Consider the following 27,407-nt stretch of genomic DNA (forward strand, 5'->3'; position numbering starts at 1 on the left):
CTTTCCAATGACAATTTTTCAACCATCAAATTAGCTTTTCAATGAGAATTTTTGAACCGCCATAAATGTCATTGTCACTAAAAGTTCGATAAAAATGACAACGGTTAAAAAATCATTATTAAAAGTTTCAAACTATAACAATTGTTATTGAACAATAGTTAAAAATTGTCAAAAAAAAAGAAAAGAAAAAGTTAAACCCTAAAATAAAATATATAATATGCTATATATCATGAGGAAACTATCAAAGACAAACTTAATAAAGTAGAGTAAAAATACTTCTTCATTTGAGTCCAGATTCTTTGTTGAATTTTTGATATTATCCATTTGTTGAGCCTTCAAAATACAGTAATATTATATGGTAAAAAGGATTTTAATATATTTTGAAATATCAAAATCATTGTTCATTAGTATATTTTGAAAACTCAATAGAGGATAGTATTAAAAATTTAACAAAGAATCCAAATATATTAACAAAAGTATATAATTTTTCTATGGATTCACCATTTGCTTGCTTTTGAAGTCATAGAGATAAATAGGAAATAAGTAAAACAAATCCTAGAATAAATACCTCACAACATTATTACCTTGAATTTTTCTCTCTTAAATTGTTGGATAAAGAAAAAAATAACAAATAATAGAGAATAAAATCAATACAAAAAATAATAGTATTATCCATAAAAGATTAAAATATAAATAATATTTAAAATGGTCAACACGAATAATAAAGATAATAGAATTAAAGAATTTAAATTGATTAGGTTGAACGTCTCAGATGTAAAACATTATCTTTTTTTTTTCATTTGTTGAGGTTATTTTTAATTAATGTTAATTAAAGTTATGTTTTAAATCTATTTTTTAATAAAAGTAGATTGGACTTATCTCTCTATTAATTTTAGTTAAGGTTTTTCTAATTAATACTAATAAGATTATTTTTTTTTTATCAATATAAGTTTAAATTTTCAATCGAGATTAATGAAGTTATGTTTTATTAACTTTTAAAATAATTTTTCTATTAATATATGCCAAATTTACATATGAGTTGATTTTATTCAAGGTTTCTTAGACTAAGAATGAAGGAGTTATAATTCAACATTTTTATTTGTATTATCTTATAAACAAAACCACATCCCTAACAACTCAATCTCTTCGAACCTTTTGGTGTATCATCCATTTTACAACCTTAATTAAAAAAGTTCTATATCTTGCATATATATTCTTTTAAAATTGTAATAAATTAATTAAGGTATGACAATTTATTACACATATATGAGTTTTAATTGTTTTCCAATTTAATACAACAGTGCAGTAATTGTCAATACAAAAAGGACAATGACTAGATAAGTTTCTGTTAGGAGCTTTTAAGGTGGGATCATAACAAAAGATTCCCAGAATTTGAAATCAAAGGTAGAAGAAGTCATTATAAAAGCCAGTTAGCATGAGAAAAATAATGCATAAACTATTCTCCAAAGCATGGCTAGGAAGAAATTGAAACTTGCTTTTATCTCTGATGAGACGAGAAGGAAAAGCACGTACAAGAGAAGGAAGAAGGTGGACAAAAATATAAAAGAGATTCAGAATAACTTGGCTGCACTCAAGTGTCACTCTATTTGATTTTTATGTTGTCAGATTATTCAATAATTTAGTGATTTTGTATTCAGATATACATGATCTTTGTCTTTCAGAGCATTTATATAAAATTCACTTTAAGTTCTATCATTTTCAAGTTTTTTATTTTATGACCCAAAGCAAATAAGAATCTTCTGCAAGATAAGAGTTTAATTCAAAAACAAATTCCGATTCAATAAAATTGGAATCGAGTTAAGAAATAATTCATTAAATATATTATAAAAAAACATTATATATATAATTTTGTGTGTATATGTCAATACATATGCTTTGCTTTTAACTATTATTGATTTTTAATTACTAGCTTTTACGGCTGAACGTATTTTCTTTTAAATTAAAATCATCCAAAATTTATTTGATATAGGTTTGTTAGAAGCTAAATTAAATAGATTTTTCTCTTATTGTATATTGGAAGTAAAATGTTAGAGATTATTATAATTATAAACTTTGATGATCATAACAAAGATATAAAATAAGAATGATCATCCTCTTCACAGAATCTATCTTTGTATGTGCGTTGCCATTTTTTATTGAGCTTCTTATGCTTTTAATGTTTTTGTGCTTCAATAAAGGATTTTAGCATAATTAGAGCTGTCCAGCACATTTACTATTTGATAAAACTTCATTTCAGAAGTGAGTTTATAAATTGATGTTACAAAGTTGAGTTTAAATTATTAATCATGAATTAGAATCTCTCTTAAAGAAATTTATTGTTTACTGGGCCTATCAGATCACTATCAAGTTATTTATTTATGTATTCTTTCACGACGTCACAATCTAACAAATTGGTAAGTCAAATAAATAAAAAAAAATAACTCTTTTTAAAGAATACAAATGTATATAATAAAACTTATAAGTGTTTATGTTAGCTTTTGGTATCTATATAAGTTTAAGAAACATAGAAACACTAAAATAAAGCACAAAGTTCAAAATAAATAAAAATAACAAAAAAAAATTATAGATGCGGACTTTTGTCTAACGAGGTCTGTTCGTCCAATAAAAACAAATTAGTTCGCTCAATAAATTTAAAATTTTGTAAAATTAAAATAAAATTACAATTTATATAATTTCTTAAATTATTCTTTAATTATGATCATGATATTCATGTTCTTTAAATTGTCTCCCTTATGAAACATTATAAGATTCAAGGAGACAAATTTGAATCTTGAACCTTGTCACAAGATCTTTGAATTATAAATGTTCTTTCTCAAATTCTTATTATATATGTTTAAGAAGATAGTCTTCTATTATATTCTCCTTTTTAAAAGGAATTTGTCCTCAAATTCATATTACTCAAAGATTCTTTATGAGAATATTAGGATTGAACAAAATAAACTGATCTATATTGTACTGTAGTTAACTGCATTATATTATATTAAAAAAAACTGATCCATTTTTACTATAACTTAGATATACTGTTTTATGATTCAGTTCTGAACTTAAGAAATTTTCGGTTCAGTTAACTATAGTTAACTGTATTGTTCTCTTGTGTTTAAGCTCCTTCTCGTGCATCACTCTCTCTCATCCCTTCTTCTCATACATCGTTCTCTCTCTTCTTGCTCCTATGCCAGATTATGATTTGGGTTCGAATATTGTGATTAGAAAAAATTATAACTTAAAATAAGTTTCAATTATTAATTTTAGTAAAATAATTTAATATGTTAATGTAATTATTATTTTAATTAAAAAACACAATTATTAGAGCTATTTATACAGATCTCACAGTAAAATTTAATCTTATATATTTTTTCGTTTTTTCAAACAGAATCATAAATTAGAAATAATAAAGGAATGAGTTAGAAATAAAGAGAAGAATAGTATAGGAAATAAAATCAATAATTTTTAAAATATAAGTCATTCTCTTGTTAATATAAAGGTGTGAAAATTATATTACAAAATAACTTTTAATAATAGTTAAAACTAAACGTGGCCAAAGCAGAAAGTCAAAAAATCAAATGTCTGTTGAAGTAAAATAATTATTGACCATACATAAATATATAATTGTATAGTCACTGTTGATTTTATCTCTAGTCGATGTGAGACTTCCAACACACTCCCTTCACGCCAAGGTATAGACATCTCGTATGTGATAGGAGAAATTGAGTGGTCCAATATTGGCTCGACAACGAGTGGAATAGAAACAGAAATGCCCACTTAGAACTCGCTAGGATAGGCTTTAACCATGACTCTGATACCATGTTAGAAAGTTGGTTTAAGCCTAACTCAACCCCACAAAACTGGCTTGTAAGGTGAGGTTTACATTTCACTTATATATTATAATTTGGCCTTATCTTTAGTCGATGTGGGTTTTTTTTTTTATTATTTGAAATGAATTTCTTATTTGATCATTGGATTGCAATAGTATAAATATACAAATTGATAGCCTAATTGGAAAGAGTTAAAAGGGAATAAACTCCACCAATTTAATATCAATTATTATAATATCAATTATAATAATTGATATTTAACACTAATAATTAAATTAAATAAAGGGAAAGTAAATATACAAGAATTAGCTAATAAAGGCTAATTATTCCAATTTAAAACTAATTATTATAATTGATATCCTCCCGCAAGTTGGACGATCTGGAAGAGAGATGCAACTTGAACAGTAATAAGTCAAACCGAGGATGAAGCAGAGAGGCTTTGTGTTATGCTTCAGTTGAGGAATGCCCAATCTGCATCTTTAGACACCGTGCGGAGACACTCCTTTAACTGCTTGAGGTATAAGACGGTCCTGTCGACGCACGTTTGATAAGCAAGATTCGGAGTTGGAGGTACAACGGTGGTGGAGATCGTCATCGGCAGGAAATGATTCATCTGGATATTTGAGAAGATCATAGCCATCAAGAAGAGCTTCAACTAATTTAAGGACAGAAGCTTGGTGACACTGCTAAGGGTGATGCAAGTGAATGGTTTTGATGGCTTATGAGGGTTGCTAACCGATGAAGAGTTGTTGTTGGCCATGGAAGGCAAAAAGAAAGGAAGGAGCGACGTCCTGTGTTGAAGATAAAACAAAAACGAAACATCCATGAACAAATAAAAAGATAAAAGACATCAGATGAAAAAGAGACTTTTAGGGGGTCGCCGGTGGCGGCGGCCATAGGCCACCGACAACAATAAAGACATAGTAGAAAAGGATCAGAAAACCTGCTCTGAGACATTATCAAATTTTTTATTCCAAATAAAAAAAGAAATTGTTTTACAAAACTTGCAATTAAAATGGTTTGATTTTCAAATTATAATCTAAAGTTACTTTGTTATTAGATAGTGTTAAAACCATATTTTCGAACTAGTGCAGTATTAAAATTAGTATAATTCAATTTCAAATTGATAGTTAAGTTAAAATTAGTACAATTTACAATTTAGTTAATAGTTCAGTTCAATTTATATTATAGTTTAGTACAATTTAGTATAGTCAGTTTGATAAAACAAAAAACAGTTCAGTTCAGTTTGTCTGAACTATTTTACAGTTCAGTTCATTTTAAACACATTAATTTTTAGTTTTAGTAGTGCAATGCAATGCAGTTTAGTTCCATTTGCTCACCCTGAAGAATATATTGGACATCTCACATGTAAGTGGAGGAAAAAGTTAATTTTTCAAACTAAGAAACTCTTGCGCGATGACATACTTGTGAAAGTTTCAAAATTACCATATTTTTAGTATTGTGAAAGTTATACACTCATATTAAAGATGACTCAAAGATTTGAGAGACTTAAAACAAACTTAAAACTAAGAAATTTTTATTTATAAATAAAATTATTTATATTAAAATATATCATAATTTTGAGAGACCTAAAACAAACTTAATGAGACAGTTTTAGTAATAAAACAATTGATGGTAAAAATTAATAGTCATTCATATTAATTTAATTAAATTTTATTATGAAATACAATGAATTTAATACACACACACACACACATATATATATATATATATATATATATATATATATATATATATATATATATATATATATTGGTATTAGAAAATTTGAGACTTTTTTTACGAGATTTAAAATAAAGTTTTTCCTATTTGGGACTTAAAATCGATTAATACAAATAAATAATTTTCTCATGCAATATATTTATTTTATTTAAAAACTAAAAGGGCAATATTAGTTTTAAAATAAATTTTAAAAATCCCTTCAATTTTCCAATAAATTTCACTTGATAATGAAGAAAGTAAGAATTCACTAGTAATAGCAAATAATTTATCTTAAAAGAAAAACAAAAATGCACCTCAATGAGACCGTGTAAAAAAGAAAAACTAAAACGGAAATTAAACTTTGGGTTAGAATTTTTAATTATTGGCTTTCTATATTGTCTCTTTATATCGTTATTTTAATTATTATCTTTAATTGTTTAGTCAAATCTCTATCTTCTTTATTTGGTAGACACTCCAAAATTCAATTTTGTTTTATTGATCTCAAAATTTATTCTTTTTATACAAACACACCATAAATTTTGATTTTGTTCCAATTGATATTTAACCTTTTCTTTACAAGTAAAACCTAGAATTTTATCTGTTATAATTATTTTTTTTAAATTATTTACTTTATAAAATAATAATAATAATAATAATTTAATGAGAATTATTTAATTCAAAACTATTGGCTAATATAAGTTTGAACTTACTAATATATTACCTACCCAATATATTATATTTCCAAAGGGAGTATCTAATACTTTAAAAAAAATTCGGTTTAATATTTATCCAAAAATATTTATTTATGTTTGGTTATCATGTATTTTTTAACTGATTCCGAAAATATTTTTAAATCTTTCCATTTTTTAATAACAACGATCAATATTTTTTATGAGAAAGGCTATTACTATCTATGAATAAAACATAAGTAAAAAAATGATTTAATACATATTTTATCTTAACTGAGAACTTAATAGTATAATTGTAAAATCCCTTTCCTTTTTCACAAAGTCAGCACTACTCAGCCCCGTTTGGCAATGGACCGGCTCTTTTCCCTTAGCTGTTTTGATTAGCGCATGCAAGAATGTTTTTCCTTTGTATGTGCTCTTTTAGGTATTTTGAAGGATCTTCTTTTAAGTGTGATTTCAAATAATTCATGCCTTTGTGTGTTTTGGAACCCTACTAAGGATTTTGGTGTTAGAGTGTTTTGGAAGAAGGCAAAACATCTGTTCTGCACCACAAGGTAGGGGAGCTAATCAAGCATTTTGCATGTTGTGATTTTTGGCTGTATCTAATTATTGGTTGTGTTTTTGTTTGTATAGAAATTCTAATGATTTTTATTTGGAACAATAGTATCATGACATATTTTTACATTCATTTGACACAAAGTATAAAGGTAAAATGGTCATAAAAGCGTAAACTTTTATATTTTTTCAAAAATGAAGAGAGTAAAAATTGATACAGAGTATAAGAGTAAAATGGTCATAAAAGTGTAAAATTTTGTATTTTTTAAAAAGAAGAGACTAAAAAGTAAAAAAAAGTAGTGTCAAATAAATGTAAAAAAGTTAGCTGTGTCAAAAAATAATTTTTTTTTTATTTACCAAATCTGTCATTTTCCTTGTATTGAATGTCTGCTCAATATGTTGCTATGAAGTTAATGTGAAACCTTGATGCTAAATTTAATAATTTTAGAAATTTGATAGAATTAGAGGTTTCTGCTTGAATAATTGGTCAATTTTGTATTAATAAAACGTTTTAAAGTGTATTGATGAGGAAGAGAATGGAAAGGATGTTACAAGTTAAAAATATGATTCACATAACTTGCTCTCATGGCACTGGCACCAATTTCAAATTCTAAGTTAGGGGCTCTTTTCACGTCAAGGTGGTAGAAATACGGTTACACAAGCTATCTCTATAGACATACCGGAATTGTTAGTGTCAGGCGATAGGAATGATAACGGGTCGGGTCGGGTACGGATAATGTTTATTCGTAATCTGATCTGCCAGATAAAAATGTATTTGTCACCCGACCCGTTATCCGTCGGATACCATTTGAAAAATATTCGCGAATATTTTAAAATTCACGAATACTCGTAGATACCTACAAAAAGAAAATATTTTATATTTTTTAAAATAAAATTTAAATAAGATTACAAAATATATAATATGATTTAAATTAAATTAAATATAAATTAAAATTTAATTTTAATTAATTTTAACCTGATAAAATATATTTTAATTTTAATTTTAATTAAATTTAATTAAAAATATATAAATTAATTTTTTTATTATTTTTTGTGGGTAGTGGATACCCATATATAGAGTAGTATACTATCTGTACCCGACCTGTTTAGAAGCGGGTATTAAAATACTCACTATTAGTTAATCGCAATTAGTAAATACCCGTGGATAGTAACTACCTGTCACGGGTTTTACCTGCAGATACTCGTGCCCGCAAAATGTTTTGTTATCCTTCAACGTCAGCATTAACCTTGTGTATGGTACGCTTAAATTTATTGGTAATAGCCCTGCAAGTAGTAGAAAACATTACAAGTGTTTATCTTCAGATAATCAAATTTAAAATTTCTTATGCTATGAATATATGTTTGATGGAAATGATCGAATAGATAATAATATTATGATTTTCTTTTTGTTTTTCAGCTCATTTTGCTTTAGTCGTGGTTTCTTGTTTTTTATTGTTTATTTTCCAATAACCATTTAAATAGTGTGACAGGAGAGACTTGATGGTACCATTGTCTAAGCATTAATTTAGAAGTTATGGTTCTTATAACCTTTTTGAAAATTATTGAATAGTTTTGTCATATCTTAATTCTCCAATATGTTAGAGTGGCAGCGAAACAGGAATGATGGTGGATCAGAGTTACAGAGAGAACAAAACAAACGTATGTTGAGTAGATGAGATAGAGAAAACAATTATTTTCTTATTGATGTTAACGGTATAAATGTACATAGAGTAAACTGTCAAATGACAGTTAAGACAGTTGAGACAGTTAAGATTTCAGATTTACATTCCTAACACTCCCTCTTAAATCTAAATCGCTAAGAGACTTGACTCCAATAGAACTTCTGAGTTTTTCAAATCTAGGTTGTCTCAATGCTTTCGTGAATATGTCAGCCTCTTGTTCATCTGTCTTGCAATAGATCAGTTCCAACTTTCCTTTGCTTACTTGATCTCTTAGGTAGTGATACTTTGTCTCGATATGCTTGCTACGCCCATGAGATATTGGGTTTTTGGCTAGGTCAATAGCTGATTTGTTGTCTATTTTCAAGCATGTTGGTCTACATTGTTCGATCTTCAAATCATGTAGTATAGCTTCAATCCATGTGCATTGGCAGGCAGTCTCGGCTGCAGAGATGTATTCTGCTTCGCATGAGGAGAGTGCTACAACAACTTGTTTCCTTGAGCACCATGAGACAGGGGCTCCCATTAGTTTGAATATGTACCCGTAAGTGCTCTTTCTATCTACTTGGTCTCCGCTCCAGTCAGCATCGTACCATGCATCCAAAATATTCGTTGACATGTCAGTTTTCTTAGGAAAGTAAATACCGTAGTCAATTGTACCTTTTAAGTATCTGAGGATGTGCTTTGCAGCTGCCATGTGTGACTGTCTGGGGTCTTGCATGTACCGGCTAATGAGACCCACTCCATAGCTTATGTCTGGTCTGCTGCTACAGATGTAACGCAATGTCCCAACTATTTGTCTGTACAGTGTTGCATCCACTTTGCTTTCTTCTAGCTGCAGTGAGAGCTTTATGTTGGCAATGACAGGAACAGGTGCGCTGTTGCAATCTTTCAATTTAAACCTCTCCAGAGTTTCGATGATATATTTCCTTTGATTCATATGTACTCCCTCTTTGGTTTGAACGAATTCTAATCCAAGGAAGTATCCCAGAATACCAAGGTCTGTCATCTCCAAGTCATTCTTCATCTTCACTTTGAAGTTTTCGATCTCTTGCACTGAGCTCCCCGTGACCAACAAGTCATCCACGTATAAACACACCAGCAAGGTACCTGCTTGTTCACACAATCTGACATATATTCCATATTCTACAGCACATTTTTTAAATCCATACCTGATGAGTAATGAGTCAATATGCTTGTTCCACGCCCTTGGTGCTTGACGAAGACCATATAGTGCTTTGTTGAGTTTATATACCTTCATTTCATGGCCTTTCTTGATGAAACCAGGTGGTTGGTATACGTAAACCTCTTCTTCGAGGGGACCATTGAGGAATGCAGATTTAACATCCATCTGGTTGATGCTCCAATTGTTTGAGTTGGCAATTGCAACCACGATTCTCACCGTTTCCAATCTAGCTACAGGGGCGTATACATCTGTGAAGTCAATCCCAGGTTGCTGCAAGAATCCTTTGGCAACCAATCTAGCTTTCAACTTTGCTATCTTCCCATCAGGTTTGTATTTTGTTTTGAATATCCATTTTACTTCAATAGCTTTCTTGTAGTCAGGCAAATTTACCAACGTCCACGTTCTGTTTTTCTCTATAGAAGTCAATTCCTCAACCATAGCTTCTCTCCATTTATCATCCTTGATAGCTTGTTCCCAAGTTATAGACTCTGTACCTGCAAGTAAAGCATGATGTACCAAGTCACCTCTGTCTGTTATCTCATTATCTCTGAATAATTCATGATCTGCAAGCCTCGTTGATGGAAATCGTATCCTCCTTGAGCGTCTAGCATTCATTTCTTCTGTGACAGCTGTTGTTTCATTTTGGTCACGACTTTTCTCTTCCAGTAAAGTGGTAATCACTGCACTAGGAGTGTCATCTGTGCTAGTCTCACCACCATTCCACTTGAATATAGTAGATTCATCAACAATCACGTCCCTGCTAATCACAATTTTAGATTTTATCGGGTCATATAGTCTATATGCTCCAGTAGGATGATATCCAACTAGTATAAGTGCTTCACTTCTGTCATCCAGTTTCTTCCTTAATTCGCTTGGAACGTGCTTGTAACAAATAGATCCAAAAATCTTCAAATGTCGTACATCAGGTTTGTTCCCTGACCATGCTTCCTCTGGGGTGTTGCTTGGTAATGCCTTGGTTGGGCTTCTGTTTAACAAATATGCAGCAGTCGAGACTGCTTCTCCCCACAGGTAACGCGGAAGATCTCTTCCTTTGATCATGCATCTGACCATGTCAAGAAGCATACGGTTTCTCCTTTCAGCTAGACCGTTATGTTGTGGGGTATAGGGAGNTGTGACTTCATGTATTATTCCTTTTTCAGTGCAGAACCTTGNCATATCTCTTGAGTTGAATTCACCTCCTCCATCAGTACGAAATATCTTGATCTTCTTGCCCGATTGTCTCTCGGCCATGGTACAAAAATTGATGAAGTTGGTGTAAGTTTCACATTTTTCTTTTAGCAAATAAACCCAAAGTTTCCTAGAAAACTCATCTACAANCAATAGAAAGTATTTATTACCTCCTAGAGAAGATATGTCAAATGGTCCACACAGGTCAGCATATACCACTTCTAGTAATTGTCTCGCCCTTTTGTGAGCATGCTTCTTGAATNCAGAACGTGTTTGTTTTCCCATAGTACAGCTTTCACAGACTTGCTTAGGTGCCTCAATTGCACTGATTCCACTCACAAGCTTCTTCTCTTTAAGTTGCTGCAGACTTCTAAAGTTTAGATGTCCATAGCGATAATGCCACAACCAATTTTCTTCTATATTTGTAGCTTTCATACACTGAATCTTTGCCGTGTTCAGATTTACACGAAATGTGCGTTTACTGGCTATGGGGGCTTTGAGTATCATCCGTTGCTTTTTGTCAAACACCTTGATATGCCCTTCTTCCATCTTCATGGTATACCCTTTCTCGTGCAACTGGCCAAGACTAAGAAGATTGCTTTTCATAGTAGGAACATAAAGAACATTGTGCATGTAGACTGGTCTTCCATCCTTGCGTGCAATCAGTACCTTACCTGTGCCTTCAGCTCGGACGATACTGTCATCGGCAAAGCGTATTACACTTTTCACACCAGTGTCTAAGTCGATCAGCCATTTTCGATTCCCGGTCATGTGATTAGAACATGCTGAGTCGAGATACCACAGCATATCCTCCTGCGTGTAGTTAGTGATTCCAGCTAGTGACACATCTTCATTTAGTGGCATTGTGACGCATATTTCGTTTGAGACGGCTCTCTTCGACACTTGTTTCTCTGCATGTGTCGTTTCTCCAAGTGATGACACATGTTCCTTTTGGGACACATTTCTTTCATTGCTTTGACACCTTTCTTTGGTACTGCCAAGCGTATGATGTATGGAATCACCACGTGATTTCCTCTTACTGTCATGTCTTTTATCCACAACAATATTCATCAATGCTACATGGTCCGAATCNGAAGTTAGTTCTTCCTTTGCAAGATTCACCTCACCACCTTTTTCTTTCTTATTATCTTCATTATGCCAGCACTCACTTGAATAATGACCAAACTTGTTACATGTNTAACATTGTATACCTCTCTTGTCAGTATTCCTTTTACCGCCTCTACCTCTTGTTTTTCCTCTGCCTCTGCAACTGCCATGTTCATTATTTTCAAGATCTTTGTTCTGTTCCAAATTATTAGCGGACCTTCCTCCGTTTCTGCCTCCACGACCACCTCTTGTTCTACCTCTACCTCTACCAAATCCACGACCCTTTTGCATCTTGGCTTGTAATGCTTGGCTGATTTGAATCGCATCTTGTTCCGCAACTTTTCTTTCTAACAGTCTCTGTTCATGAGCCTCCAGTGAGTTTTGTAATTCCTCCACTTTCATTTTCTCTAAGTCTCGACTTTCTACAATCGCCACAACAATGTGGTCGTACTGGGGTGTTAATGTACGCAAAATCTTATGAACTATCTTTTTGTCCTTGACGATTTTGTCGCATGCCCGCATTGCGTTGACAATCACCTGAATTCTGTTGATGTAGCCTTGAATCGTTTCTTGTTCCCCCATGTTCAGAAGCTCATATTGTCGTCTCAGGGACTGTAGTTTAATCTCCTTTATATTGCCAGCAGTTCCATACCCATCCTGTAAAATTTCCCAAGTCTCCTTCGCTGTCGTAGCCTTGGATACTTTTTGGAAAATCGTTGCTGAAATGCATTGATGCAAGATCATGCGCGCCTTGCAATCCAATTTCTTGTTCTCTTTATACNCTTTCTTTTCTTCATCTGTAGCCGTCTTTGCAAGATCTTTAAACCCTTCTTTGACAATTTCATCAATTTCATGGAAGCCCAGGATGGCATCCATTTTTACACACCAATCTTCAAAATTCTTACCATCGAATACAGGTAGACTATTCTGTATCAGTCCTGCCATCTTCTCAATCGTGATTTTTCTCTGTTGCAGAAATCTTTTTTTTTTAAGGCACTTCCCAGGTTCGGCAACCTGAATGCTCTGGATACCAATGTTAGAGTGGCAGCGAAACAGGAATGATGGTGGATCAGAGTTACAGAGAGAACAAAACAAACGTATGTTGAGTAGATGAGATAGAGAAAACAATTATTTTCTTATTGATGTTAACGGTATAAATGTACATAGAGTAAACTGTCAAATGACAGTTAAGACAGTTGAGACAGTTAAGATTTCAGATTTACATTCCTAACACAATAGAGTTGCAGTTTTGGTACCAGTCATATTATTATGATTGTATTTTTGGATGACTCTAATAGTCTAGTTTTGGTATTGACTCCTCTGTTTTGTTTATAAACTATCTAATTTTTATTTAATAGTTTTATAACTATTAAATGAGACGATACAATAATTGACAAAAATAATATAAGAAATAAAGTAAAAAGTCAATTATATATTAGAGACAAGTAATTTATTAAGGTAAAAAAAAATGTTAGAAATAGTTATAGTAAAATTAAAGTTTCATGTATCTATTTAAAAAAATGATAAGTTTTAGGGATTTGAAATAAAATCTTGTTGAAGATATCTATTTATTGATAGAATAAAAATTTAAGGATGAATAACACTTTGAAAATTTATTTATCAACTATACTGTAAACTAATAAAAGAGTTTATACAAGCTTACAGTAATAATAAATACAATCTAAAATATACCAAATATATGCGTATACAAATATTTATATAATGATAGTTAAAATAAATTAAAATTTATATGTTTATTAACTTTCAAATGTTCTCTCTATATTTGTATTTATATTTGTCTGTGTATATACTACATAAGTCACAATAATAAAACAATACATTCAAGGATAATATTGACCGGGAGAGTCATTTTCAATTCAAGCAACTCAAAATTATCAAAATGCTTAAATGTCTAATTTTTTTTTTATGATGTTGAATAATGTATCTGATCATGTTAAATTGGTTTTAATAAGTGTATAAATGTATGGTTTGATAATATACAATTAGGGGTCAAAAATTGTCAAAAATAGGTTTAGCTCTCTACTTTAATCGATTAAGTAAATTAGTTAATCGATTAAAACAGTCTCGTGCAACAAAAAGCTTAACTCTCTATTTTAATCGATTAATCGATTAAAATTGTCATAAATGTATCTTTTGCTATATGTATGTGTGTAATTCCTTTTCTAGGCACGAAAAACATTATCAGAACTATCATTTGTGAAACAAAATACTTTGTGCGAATTCTTAGAGCATTCTTGGGGGAGACAACATAAATTATGGATGTATTGAGCCAGGTTAGACCGACCGTCCAAAGGAATAATCATGAGCGTTAACGCTACACCGACCGACCATTCAATGTGAGTAGTTAGATCAGGTAATCATTAATGGCTACTTAATACATTTAATGACTGTATTAAAGATAAATATATGGAATTTATTGGTGATTAGCAGATTATATTGCACAAAGAGATACCGTATTAATGAATAATTCATGGGCTGAACAATGGTGAGGCCTATTAATACATGGTTAAATGTCCAGGTAGAGACATCATATTCCAATTACTATCAAAATACACTAAAGCAATATAACTGACTTTAGCGTCAGAGTGCCTTTTACAGGTACTCTCCCCCTTGGCTTGGACCGAGGTACTCTCCCCCTCGACTTGGACGAGAAGAATTTGGAGCAGGAAGATCAAAAGTCAAAAAATAAAGAAAACAACAACGGAAGAAAGGTGTGTTTCTCGGTCCTACACAATTCAACCGAAACAATGGAGATTCAAAAGTTCAAGCTTTCAAGAGTGAAAGGGAAAATCAAGGAAGTGTCTAGATCATGAATTATTTGTAAGATCTGCACTAGGGGTGTATCAGGTTCAAGTATTCTATAATTCTTTGAGAGTTGTGTTTACCTTTACTGTATGTAGGCAAGATTCCTAATGTGTGTGTAGCCTCACCCTTAGGATTTTGTTATTGATTTGTATTCTATAATCTTGACACTTGTTATTTGTAAATTTTCTTCCAACTCAGGTTGTTAGAAGAAGACTAGAAGTAAACTCTTGCAGAGTTGAACCAATATAAATCTTTGTGTGATTTCTTTTATTGTTCTCACTTATTAATTTGTTCATTCTTTAAAAGGTTGAAAAAGTTCAACTTTAACATATTTTATACACCTAATTTGTCCAAGAAGGACAAAATTAGTTTTAAACCAATTCACCCTTTTCTTGGTCAAGATATATTGATCCTTCAATTTTAACCATTGACACCAAAGCTGGTTAATCGAGTATTAATCGATTAAAAAGATCATGTATGGCCAATATATCTTAAACTTTTGTTGAATGGACCTGCATAAACAGACCACCCTTGTTTGCTAGAAAAAATTACCTATTTTGGAAAATTAAAATGAAAGTTTTCTTAGAATTAGTGGAAAAATGTGTATGAGATGCTATTGTTAATGAACCTTTTCAACCTACAAAGATTGAGAATGGAAAAACTATGCCTAAGGATTTTCACAATGGACTTTTGATGAAAATAAAAAAGCACATTATGATGTAAGGGCCAAAAATATAATTTCCTTTACACTAACCCTTTATGAATATAGAGTTTCTATGTGTGAATCAACCAAGGAAATATGGGATGTTCTTGAAGTCACACATGAAGGTACAGATGCAAGTTAAAAGGGTTAGAAATAACACTTTGATTCAAGAGTATGAAATGTTCAAGATGAAGAACGGAGAGAGCATATATATGATGTGCACAAAATGTTCACTCGTATAGTTACGCATCTACTAACTCTTGAAAAAACCTTTTACAAAGAGGAACTGAACATCCAAGATCTTGAAGATAAAGAATGGAAAGAGCATATATATGAAATGCAGAAAAGATTCACTCATATAGTTAATCATCAACTAGCTCTTGGAAAAACCTTTGACAAAGAGGAACTGAACATCAAGATCTTGAAGAGCCTAAATAGAACATGGATCACACTATTAAAACATTTAATTAAAAAGACACAACAAATAACTTTCATTCAAAATCCAACATACAATAACCAAATAGATCAAACTTAGATCTATACATCAAGGATATTCAACCAGTAGATTATTAACTAACGTCTTCTAAAAAACACGTGTTAAAGTAAGTTTTACCATAGACTAACATCAAATCCAATACCAAAGACTTAGATTTATAAGTGAACTTAAGAGAAATGATCATGATAAGTTTAATACAATCTAAGTCGCACATAGACAAATGTCATGGTATGCAAAAATTTCTTCCTCAGCTTCTCAACAATTAATATTTTAGTTTATGTGACTTAAAGTATAAGTGAAACCATCATATCTTTGTTATAATATAGGTGTCAATACTTAATACTCAAATCAAACAATAATTCACATATATCATCCTAAATATTTAACCATAAATTCAAATAATTCTCATCAATCTCAACAACTTTCATGTCATATGCAAATTCCATCAATCTTAATAAGTATTGTCATACACTGTAACTCATTTAAATAAAATCATAAATAAATCACATAAAAATTAATGATCAGTGTGAATTTATAAAAACATTCACATAGTTAAAGTGATCAAAAGAAAAAAGAAATACACGAAAAATATTTTCGCTTGAGCTAAAAGTTATAATGATATATATTTTTGCTTAAACAAAATAAGAAAAAAAATTATATTTAACTTTAATTTTGCTTAAGCAAAAATGGACAAAAAAATAAAGTTTGGATCCTTATTTCATTTTTGCTTCAGTGAAAAATTTTCACATGAAGGAAAATATTAGAGAAATTAGATTCAATAGTATAATCACATCGAATTTCAAGAATTCTAAACAATTCTAATGATTAATCAAAATCATAATTTGTTGAAGTATTATTCTTTACTCATGTCAAATCAATAGAAGTTCTTTAATTCAGTATGCATATTTTTGTTTATATCAATTTCATAAATTATCATAAAAAAGGATTCAACATTCAAATCTTGAAAACTCTTCAATTAATAACTTACATAATCTAGTTTTTATATAGAGTATCCACTTCAAAACATTTCAAACAATCATAATTAAATAAAACTAAACAACATTCAAAACATAATTTTCAGCCAATCACAATTCTAGCATACCAAAACTTAGTAAGTCACATTCGCGTCTAGATCATCTATTCTAATGTTATATAAAATCAAAAGCATAAATAATTTTTCTTATATATAACTTCTTATCCCAAAAAAGTTTTAGTTCACATATAAATTTACTCAAAATTTACGAACATAAAGCATGATATCCAAACATGACAAAATTTTAGTATAAGATAAAACAATTTGATATGATTAATTTTCTTGATTAACACTGTCAAGAATGATGACAAAACTATATAAAAAGTTAGAGAAAAAGAAACCTATAACCTAAATAAAAACTTCTTTTATTTGAAAATATAATAAGTAGATATGCTTTTTAGGTCCTAGGTGTTTTTAGATTTTTTTTAAAATAAAGAATAACATATGAAAGAAAGAAAAATAGAAAGAAGGGAGATGTGATTTTTTTTTATTTTTTTATTTTGAGATAGTGAGGTGAAAAGCAGGAAAAAGGAAAGCAAGAAGGAAAGAAACAGGCGCAGAAATCATGGAAAAACTAAAGTTTAAGGTGTCTATTTTGTAAAATAAAAAAAAAAGTATAATTTGGAGGCTAAATACTCCTTTCCCTTTTATTTTATTATTATTGTTTATAATTCCATAAACTTTTCCTAGGTGATGAAATTTTAAACCTACACTCCCCTTTCTTAAAATATTTCCTTTTAAAAGAAATAAGGTTTTAAAATTTACTGATTGAAACTCTCAGGTTGGACTTTTTTATTCTTTTATAATCCTAATTTGGATAAGAAATTTTTTTATTTAAATAAAGTATTTCAATTACTTCTAAATATAAAAATTATTATTTTTAATTTATAACTTCTTACAAAAAATGTCATTTTAAGCTTATTTAATTTAAGTCATTTTAAATAATCAAATTATTTTCATAAATCTTTTAAATTTTATTTTTTAAAAAGATATTATGCAAGTAATATATTTTATAATTTTTTTAAAAAAAAATTCTCCAAAATTTGAAGTACTAAACCAGCGGAGCAGAGCAAATGTGCCTCGACAACGATGGTACAAAACAAAGCGTCGTGTATTACCATGCCAAATCAGCACCATTTGAAGCCTTTATGTTGGTCTCGCTTCTGCTTTATCAGATTCTTTCACTATTCACCACTCATGCGATTGAAGCCTAGCTCTTGTATAAATGAGTTGTGTTACCTCTGCATTGAAAACCAAGACAAAATAAGAGTTCTCCAAAAAGTTCATTGTCTTCACAGTGATTATTGCAGTCATTGTTATCCAAAACAACACCACAGTGATGGCAGGTAATAGGCAGAAGAAGCCTTCTTCCAATTTCTTCTCTATTTTCAACGTCTTCTCATCTAAGAAGCCCAGAGGAAGGTACTATGATGCTCCTGATTCCAGCCGCAGGGTATGGCCTAGTGATTATGATAAAGGTAACTGGGGTGTTGCTGAGCCCAATATTGACATGAAAGCCGAAGCTTTCATTGCCAAGTACAAGAAACGTGTTTCAGAATCTGCACTCTATCAACTTGACCCTGCTGCTGATAATGCATAATTTCAAACCATATGTATATTTCTTTTGTGATTTATCCATTAATATTGCTTCTACCTTCTACCTGGTAGAAATTATGTCAATACATAATGAAGATATATATGAATAACTTATTGTATACAACAACTTGTGTAGTTGTTCATATATGGATCACCCAACTATGTAGGTGATTTGTAATCTTCCTATTCTTAACGTAATATACTATGGTTTAAAGATAGCATTTGGCTCTTTCACCATGTATTTTTCTTATATTTACCATTACACTTGTGTAGCTAGCACTACTGTTTCCTTTCACGATTTCACTTACACTGGTTCTGGTGTTTAATATTTCAGCACGGCTTCGTGCAATTAAGATTTCTCAGAAACTTTAGAGTTTCAACATTCAACAAGTGCATGAGATTTGCTTCTTCACTTGTTGAATCTTCAATGTGACTTGGTTATTGTTTGAAATACTCGACTAATATCTGACAGCTTCCTTACAAGAAAAGCTCAAATTACAATAACATTTTATCCACAGATATTAATCCGTTGATAACTTCTCATCATTAATATAATTATCAATGAATAATATTTTTATATAAGTAGTCGTTGATCCTTATTATATGAAATTATATTAACATCTGATATTTCCTTCCTCATATCACTTTCTTTCCAAACGTGATTTCATGTATATATGGTATGTGCACTAAAAATTAAAGGAAGAAGCTCATGAATTGTACAGTTCATTGTTGAAAAAAAAACTGGTGATTGGCAGCATGTGGAATCCTACATTGTTTCCTCAAGGCACAACGTTGTCCATTGTACATGTTTGTTTATCTGTCACGGGTTTGAGTTTGAAGATACAAAATTCCCCTTTTTATTTGCCTTTTGGCTGAATTTGCTCCAAAATAAGGCAAATGTGAATGGGGAAAAAAGTTTATATTCCACCTAACAAGAAGCAGACAATGTATTCTCACCAAACTCTTTCTAAACAACCCATTATATGTAACCAAGAATTTGCATATAAATTTACGTCGGAAATTGTTCAGTCCAAGATTTACATAAAGTAATACATATTACAAGATAAATTCAAATCATTTTACATCTTTCAAAATAAAATTTGGAACTGTTTTTACAATTCTAATTTTAGTGACGAGACCTTTTCGAAGGAAAAAGTAAAATAACTTTTATGTTATCTTATCTCTTTTAACCTTTCCTTTGTTATCTCTTCTATATTTCATATTAAAATTAGACTTTGTTCTTTTCTCCTTCTATGAATGTTATATATAAATCATAAATAATAAAATTTAAAATATTTGTCTTTTATAATTTATTATTTGTTTCAAGATATACGTATTTGAAAAAAAAAACACAAAAAATATACTAGAGTTTAAAACCTTAAGAAAAAAATATTGAAATCTTATTGGTAACATAGAAATGGAGTTTCATAAACCCACAATAGTAACTGGAGTTTCCCAAATCCTAAGAAGTAACTAGCTAGGGTTTTATAAACCTCGATCATATAAGTAACTAGGGTTTCATACCAGGCAGTACGTTTATTTTGATTTTAAAATAGATATTTTTCTTTTATTTTGATTTTAAAATTCATATTTTATTTTACATATTTCAAATTGGGCTCTTTTATTTACAACTTTATTAAAATAGATTTTTAATATTTTCAAAGTTCAATAATTAAAAATGATTTTATACATATAATTAAAATATAATTTTATGATTTGAAAATATTGGTACATAGAAAAGTAGTGATATATATTAGGGTGTGAAAATGCAAAAATTTAGATAGGGTTTGAAGATTCGTTCCATAATATAATGATTTAACAAGAGGGAGGTATAAAAATGATGGTGGATGTGACATAAAAGGAAATTAAAAGTCTTGAAACATTATTAATTGATTTCATGAGTGGCTTTAGCATAAACATTCTGCAGAAGCCCTTTACGTTTGTGGTGTTTAAGCTCTCTCTTTGGCTACCTTCCATCCCTTCATTGATCCTCAAACATCAATCTTCACGGCACAACATGTGCCATGCACCCTCCAAAGTGAACAAAGACAAGTAAACATCATAGAATTTCAAAACAAAGAGAATCCATGAAATAACTCTCAGTTTTTACAGATTCCTCCTTCCCCCTTGTCTTGTCTTCTTTTTCTTTCTTTTGCGATTCAGAACCAAAAATAAGAAAAAACAGAAGCCCTTCAGTAGTCATATATGCCAGCCAGCTATCTTGCTTAAAGTTACTCATACATCCACTCTTATATGTGAATCTTTTTTCTTACAAATTTACTGGATCCAATGCTGCCCATCTATATTTCTCAAGCTTCCTCTTTCTTTGGATATCATAGGAATTCCATTTGATGGTTCCTGTCTTTCCTAACCCATTCTTTTTGCTTTATAGACCCTCCAACTCGAATCAACCCTTTCTAGCTCGCTGTTCATCATTTCTCTCATACTTTCACTTTTCAAATTAATTATTCTAAAATTACTATATATAACAATATCTGATATTAAGTCCTCATACACACCATTTACATAGAAAAAAAAGTTACTTACTTATATGTATGTAAGTGTGAGGGAGTCTCACATTTGACTAGAAATGAGAAAGTTAAATACTGTTTTGAATTCAACATGGTGTTAATCTTTTTATGTGAATTGGGTTTCAGTTACATTAATGTAATCTTTCACTTAACTATGAAAATTGAAGTGATGTTAATGGAGAATAATGCACATATCAAGTTAATTGATCTGGAATAAGCATCTCAGAAGATAACTGAAAATCTAAAATTGCTGCTGCTATGATATTTGTGACAGTCACAGTGGTCCTAATTAAGAGTAAATAACTCTTCTGCTTGAATTATTCACAACTCACTTACCACAGAGCTTTGGCATATTCCATTCAAATGCAAAGGCAAATTCTGAACTGCTGGAAGTCAATGCAGAAGAAGAGTGAGTCAAAGACATCTTCATGTTTCTAATACCTATATCAGTATATAAGGAAGAGCAAAGGGTAACGTGAAATTATCTTCCCATCAAAGAATCAATAATAGCTCATGTTTGTGGTCAAAAGTATAAGCAAGAACAATCCCACAATCTTCATTGATCCAAATATAAATTTACTTTAGGATGGAACAAAATAAGCACCTTCACTATTATTACCACTTTACTGTTTATAAGAATCATGTTGAATTGACCCTTTAGCAGGAAACTTTTACCTTGAATTCAAGCCCACCATAAAAGACTTCTGTGTTCAAAAGGACTCATTATTGGCTCGTTTTGACATTTTTTTAGCAAAACTGTGTTCTAAAAAACTTGTAGGATTATTTTATTGTAATTTTATGAATAGCAAAAGAAAAAAAATGGGTGGTTTTGTGAAATTTGAGAAGTAAAAGTGTTTCTTTGAGAAAAAAAAAAAAAAGTAATTAAAGTTGTGCAGAAAAAGTAATGGAATTTGTGTCCAAGTCTTTTCGTAATGGACTGATGAATATACAAATTTCCCTGTAATGGTCGATATAAATGAATAGCTTTCACTCCTTTTATTCCTTCAACACAGAAGAATCGTGTTCTGGTGTGAAAGATTTCCCCCAAACTTAAAGGAAAAAGGGTGCATGTACATAGTGGTTGATGCACACCGAATGGTGCACATAGAGATTCACAATCTCAGATGTCACAGTGAAGACACTTGTATATTGTCCAAGTCAATTCAACTACATATGTGCATGTTTGAAGTGTGTCTTCACACATATATACCATTCATCTGAAGCCTTTCATTTTATGTTTGTTCGACTCACGAATAAATAAAGCAGCACACTGTTGCAAGAAAGAATGGCTAAACATGATTTTTCTATCAACAACACATTTCCAGAATTCTAATCAAATTTAATTTGAATGGTCATTACCATTGAAAAAGGAAAAATCTTTTATCTGGGGCATCATATATATTGCATTCAAGCATATCTACAACCTATTGAAATGTTTCACACAACAGGAGGTGGATGGAACATTTCATTGAATACATATTAAAGTTTGAATTTTTCATATATATATATATATATATATATATATATATATAGGTTATAGGTTATAGAGTTATGGGTTTCAGTTCTAGGGCTAGCATTTTTCAAAGATTGGATTTCTTAGTTTTTAGTGCTGTGAATTGATTTGATGTCTTATTATCTGATTCCATGTGATATTTTAAGATATTGTTTGATTTAAGAGAATTTTGTATTGAAATGACTATTTTATGTTGTTATGATTAGTTTAATAATACAGTATTTCTTCAAATTTAGGTGCTACTGCTCATGGATATGGAATCTAAAATCTTATTAATTTAAAAAATTACTTCAAATTAGTTGCAAGCTATCTTAAATATAATTCATTAATGTTTATTAATAACAAAAAAAATTGTACAACAAGTTACAAACAAAATTTTAATTTATTATAATCAGATTTTATTGTTCGTTCACAGAATTATAGTAATCCTCTAACTAAATAAACAACACTTATTTACTTCATTTAAAAGTCTTAATGAAATACAATAAGATTTATTATAAGAAAATGTTCTAAAATCCCTCTAGGTCATAACCTAAAACACATAAAACATTAATTATTAAATAAAAGAAATATTTTTAATTGACTGAATATTTTAGCTGTATAGCACATAAAATAACAATATTTAATCAAAATACTTATGAGCAATGATAAAGTTTTATAAGGATATAATTGGCTTTAGTTAACCTTTTTAAGCAAGTCAATGATAAAATGAAAAAAAAAAATAATTTTAAATGGTTAAAATACATTGAAAGAATACATTAATGTGGGCTCTTATTTTTATTAAATTAACATACAATATCTAAATTTAACTATTTTCAGTTTCTTAGAAATTTAGATTTGGTCCATAGGATTTTTGTTAAAGGGCATAAAATTTGTTTTTGGTAAAGTTTTTCATATATATTTGTAGAAATAGGAAAAATAAAAATGTTTTTCAAAAAATAAAATTACATTATTTCTTAAAAAAAATTATTTCAAAAATAGTAATGATTTTTTATAAACTACCTTATGTATAAGTTAAAATTAATTTATAAAACATTATGTATTTATTTTGTTTTAAAAATATGATTTTGATGGTCGCTGAGAAGGACCTTGGCCCCCAAATTATTTGTACATATAATTTCTTTTAATATATTTATATATTTGGTATCTTAAAAGAATTATATATTAATAGAAAAAATTTATATTTCCAAAAGATTTGTCGAATAGAAAGAAAGAAGTAGAAGATTGTCAATTTGAAAACAAGTTATTTATTGAATAGATTAAAAAGAATACTATTAAGATTTTGTGATTTGTTGACTGTGTTATTTCAATTCAATAAAATCTGTATTGTATTTTAAAGGCAAAAAGAAAGTTCAAATTTAGTATTTTATTTAATAATTGGGCTTTAGCTAGAATGAGACCCAATAAGATATGGATCCGACACAATAATTTTTGAATGAAGGTTGAATTGGGCCTAACCTTCTTCCTTTGAAGTGTTCTGAAAAGACACTACATAGACTGAGAATTGATTTTAGTTTCCTTGAGAGTGTTATCAATGAGCTTTTTGAGTTGTTTCAATTCTTGAACATCAGTTGGGAGATCTTGACCTTGCATGTAGCTGAAAATCGACAAGATCTTCTCCTTCTCTTGATTCTCCTGACGCAATTTCTTCAACTGTTCTTGGGCTTTGGAAATCCTCTGAATCAGGAAACTCTCTTGGTTCACATTCTTGCTTTCATCAATAACAGATGCATCCATATACCTTTGAATCACTTCCTTTGCTCCCTCAGGATCTGGCCAAATCTCTGCCTTAGCTTCAAAAGGACTTGAAATTATTGCACAGGCTGGGATCCCACACAGAATCGTCAGTTCCCTCACCTTCTTAATGATACCCTTCTTCCTTTTCTTGTACGTCGATTTCCTTGCCGTCACATCACTGATATACGCAAGTTTCACTTTCTGCCTTGTCATGCCTACAATTCCCAAATAAAAACCCTAATAACAATTCATCTAATCTCTTATGCTCTTTATAAAGCCCCATCGTTTAAATTCCTGAAATCATTGACATTTTACAGCGATTGCATTTGCGCATTCAATTGGAAAGTAATTAAAAACCATGCGCCATAAATTGCTACACCTTAATGCATTGCCATATTTAGAGAATATTCAAGATATGGATCTTTTACTAACCCTTGTGCTTTCGCAGAAACAGCAACATTCCATCGTTCCATCCGTTCCTTTGCAAGAGAGAGGAAAGAGTAAGAGAATAAAAAAAGAAAATGTGGATCCCACTGCTTCTATTGAGTTCCTTTAAATAGATTATTTCGCATTTCACTTTCCTTATCTGATACAATAATTTAATTTTCACCAAAATCGCTTTTTTAATTTTTCAAATCTTTGCTTAAACTTAAAATTTTAATATTAAACTTTACCAAAAGTAAACATTTCCCATTTTTTAAATATTATAACTAAAAATGGTTCTACCATAAGATAATAATTCCAAATATATTTATATTGGATAATATTTCAAGATCTAAAAGATAAACATGATGACATTATCCGTGTCAGAACTCAACAAGAGACATTAATCACAACAACTAGTCTTAAAAACGATCGAAGAGTTGAAATTTTGGTTAAAATCAATAAAAAAAAAAAACTAATTGCAGTAGTCACTAAAATATGCTTAATACATCATTTTCGCTTTTTAGATATTTAAATTTTTTATTCTATATATATATATATATATATATATATATATATATATATATATATATATATATATATATATATATATATATATTAATATTTTGACTTTTGTATATGTATTAATGTTGAGAATGTATAAAACTATGTATTATTTTTAGTTTCTAGTAGATTATTTAGTTACAATATTATTTTATGCATTTTTTTAATTATTATTATTATTATTATTATTATACTACTCTATTAATACTGGTTCAATTATGATAGAATCTTCAATTACTGCATTAACTGTTTGAATGATGAATCTAGTTTTAAAAATATTGTTTGTAATGATAAATAAGAGACTAATATGTTATGAAAAATGGAAAGTAAACTAACAAAAACAGTAGTAGAATTCACCACGCCACTTAAAACTATTTTGATTTGGTATTTTCATAGACCCAAGGTAGGTAGGTTGGGTCTTGTCTGGCCCAATTATACGATGCTTTGAAGAATAAGGGCTTTCTTACTGTATTTCCAATTTTTCTTCTAGTACCTCCAAATGTTATTCTGATCCTAAATATGTCCTTTCCTGAATATATATATATATATATATATATATATATATATATATATATATATNTTTTTATAGTCTTATTATAAATTTAATCTTTCATGACGTGTATTCTTAGCTATATATTTAAATTAACTAAATTACTTTAATAATAAAATATAATAATCTTAATACATTTAATATATATATATATATATATATATATATATAATTAATTAGGTAAGCAATTATTATATTTACAAAACGTATTTATTATAAAACGTGGTATATTTACTGAGATTCTTACACTTCCAAGTCACTTTAACTTTCAGAAGCAAGTTTTATCTTTTTTTTCAACTTCAGTTTCAGCTTTCTTCTTTTTTGAACAGTGTTCAACTTCAGCTTTCTTCTTCTTTGAGCGGCGTTGCATTTCTTCCTTTATTTTCATTCATCTTTAAAACTTTCTTCATTTTCGTTCATTTTGAAATAATTATACGTATTCACTTTATTATTGAAACTTCCTTTATCTCAGTTTGCTATCAGATTAAAATATGGATCTTATAATTTCCTCTTTGATGTTTTCTATATTCATGGTCTTCATCTGAATTTGTTGAGTATGAGACAACTATTAGTAAAAAAAACTGGCTAGTGTATGTTAATTGATAAAAATAAGAGATGTGGACACATAATTTTTATTTTGAAAGTAAAAATGACTCATAATTTGTTTCCTTTCAAATTTTGGTCTAAACAACTGTCATGCTAAGTTCTTTCCTACCAAATAATGATTGACTATGACACAAGTGATGTGGACATTATATTACTTTTTGGATTAAATTTTATCTGGAAAAAAATGTGTATCTGGCTTACTTGTTATAAATATTTCACAAAGTGTTTGTAAGACGTGTGAAATTGAAAAGAAACACAAAGAATCTTTTCAAACTAGAAAGTCTTAGAGAACAAGAAATCTATTAGAGATAGTTCATTTAGATTTGTGTATAGTAAAGATACCAACCCATGACGATAATAAGTATTTTATTAGTTTCGTTGATGACTTTAGCAGAAAAGTTTGGGTATACTTTTTGAAATAGAAATCAGATTAAAGCATTGAGGATAGATAAAGGCCAAAAATATCTTGTTTGTTTAGATTTCTTTGACCACCATGAGATTCAACACCAACTAACAACTAGATACACTCCTCAACAAAATGGGACGATGGAAAGAAAGAATAAAACCATCATGGACATGGTGAGATGCATGCTTAAAGCTAAACAATTGCCAAGGGAATTTGGGCAAAAGTTGTTTCTATTATTGTGTATACTTTGAACATGTGTCCAATAAAGAGTGTTTGTGATAAAACACTAGAAGAAGCTTGAAGTGGAAGGAGACCCTTAATTCAATACCTCATAATTTTTGGATGTATAACATATGTCCATGTACCAGATCAACTCAGAAAGAAGCTTGATTACAAAGGAAATAAGTGTATCTTCATTAGTTATGGTACTAACGAAAAGACGTATAAGTTTTACAATCCAATAA

General features: G+C 29.7%; 1 protein-coding gene across 2 annotated transcripts; it reads right to left on the minus strand.

The window, feature by feature from the left end:
- Window positions 1–24,003: 24,003 nt before the first annotated feature.
- On the minus strand, window positions 24,004–24,909 carry LOC106769863 (agamous-like MADS-box protein AGL80). 2 transcript variants are annotated; one of them, XM_014655646.2, is made up of 2 exons: window positions 24,827–24,909; window positions 24,004–24,609 (listed from the first exon to the last, which is right to left on the minus strand). In XM_014655646.2, exons 1-2 carry the CDS (start codon window positions 24,852–24,854, stop codon window positions 24,146–24,148), a joined length of 492 nt encoding a protein of 163 aa, XP_014511132.1. In that variant the 5' UTR covers window positions 24,855–24,909; the 3' UTR covers window positions 24,004–24,145. The 2 variants fall into 2 exon arrangements, with proteins under 2 accessions (XP_014511132.1, XP_022640839.1); XM_022785118.1 differs by having other exon boundaries at window positions 24,004–24,688; window positions 24,827–24,882.
- Window positions 24,910–27,407: the final 2,498 nt, after the last annotated feature.

Source organism: Vigna radiata, chromosome 8, assembly GCF_000741045.1.
Source record: "Vigna radiata var. radiata cultivar VC1973A chromosome 8, Vradiata_ver6, whole genome shotgun sequence".
NCBI classification, from domain to species: domain Eukaryota; kingdom Viridiplantae; phylum Streptophyta; class Magnoliopsida; order Fabales; family Fabaceae; genus Vigna; species Vigna radiata.

What these genes read in the sequence shown, in the direction of transcription:
- LOC106769863 (XM_014655646.2), bottom strand. Translation starts at nt 24,854, where the DNA reads ATGTTGCTGTTTCTGCGAAAGCACAAGG. An exon ending in GTTTCTGCGAAAGCACAAGG is followed by an intron (nt 24,610 to 24,826) that starts GTTAGTAAAAGA and finishes TGGGAATTGTAG; the next exon opens with GCATGACAAGGCAGAAAGTG.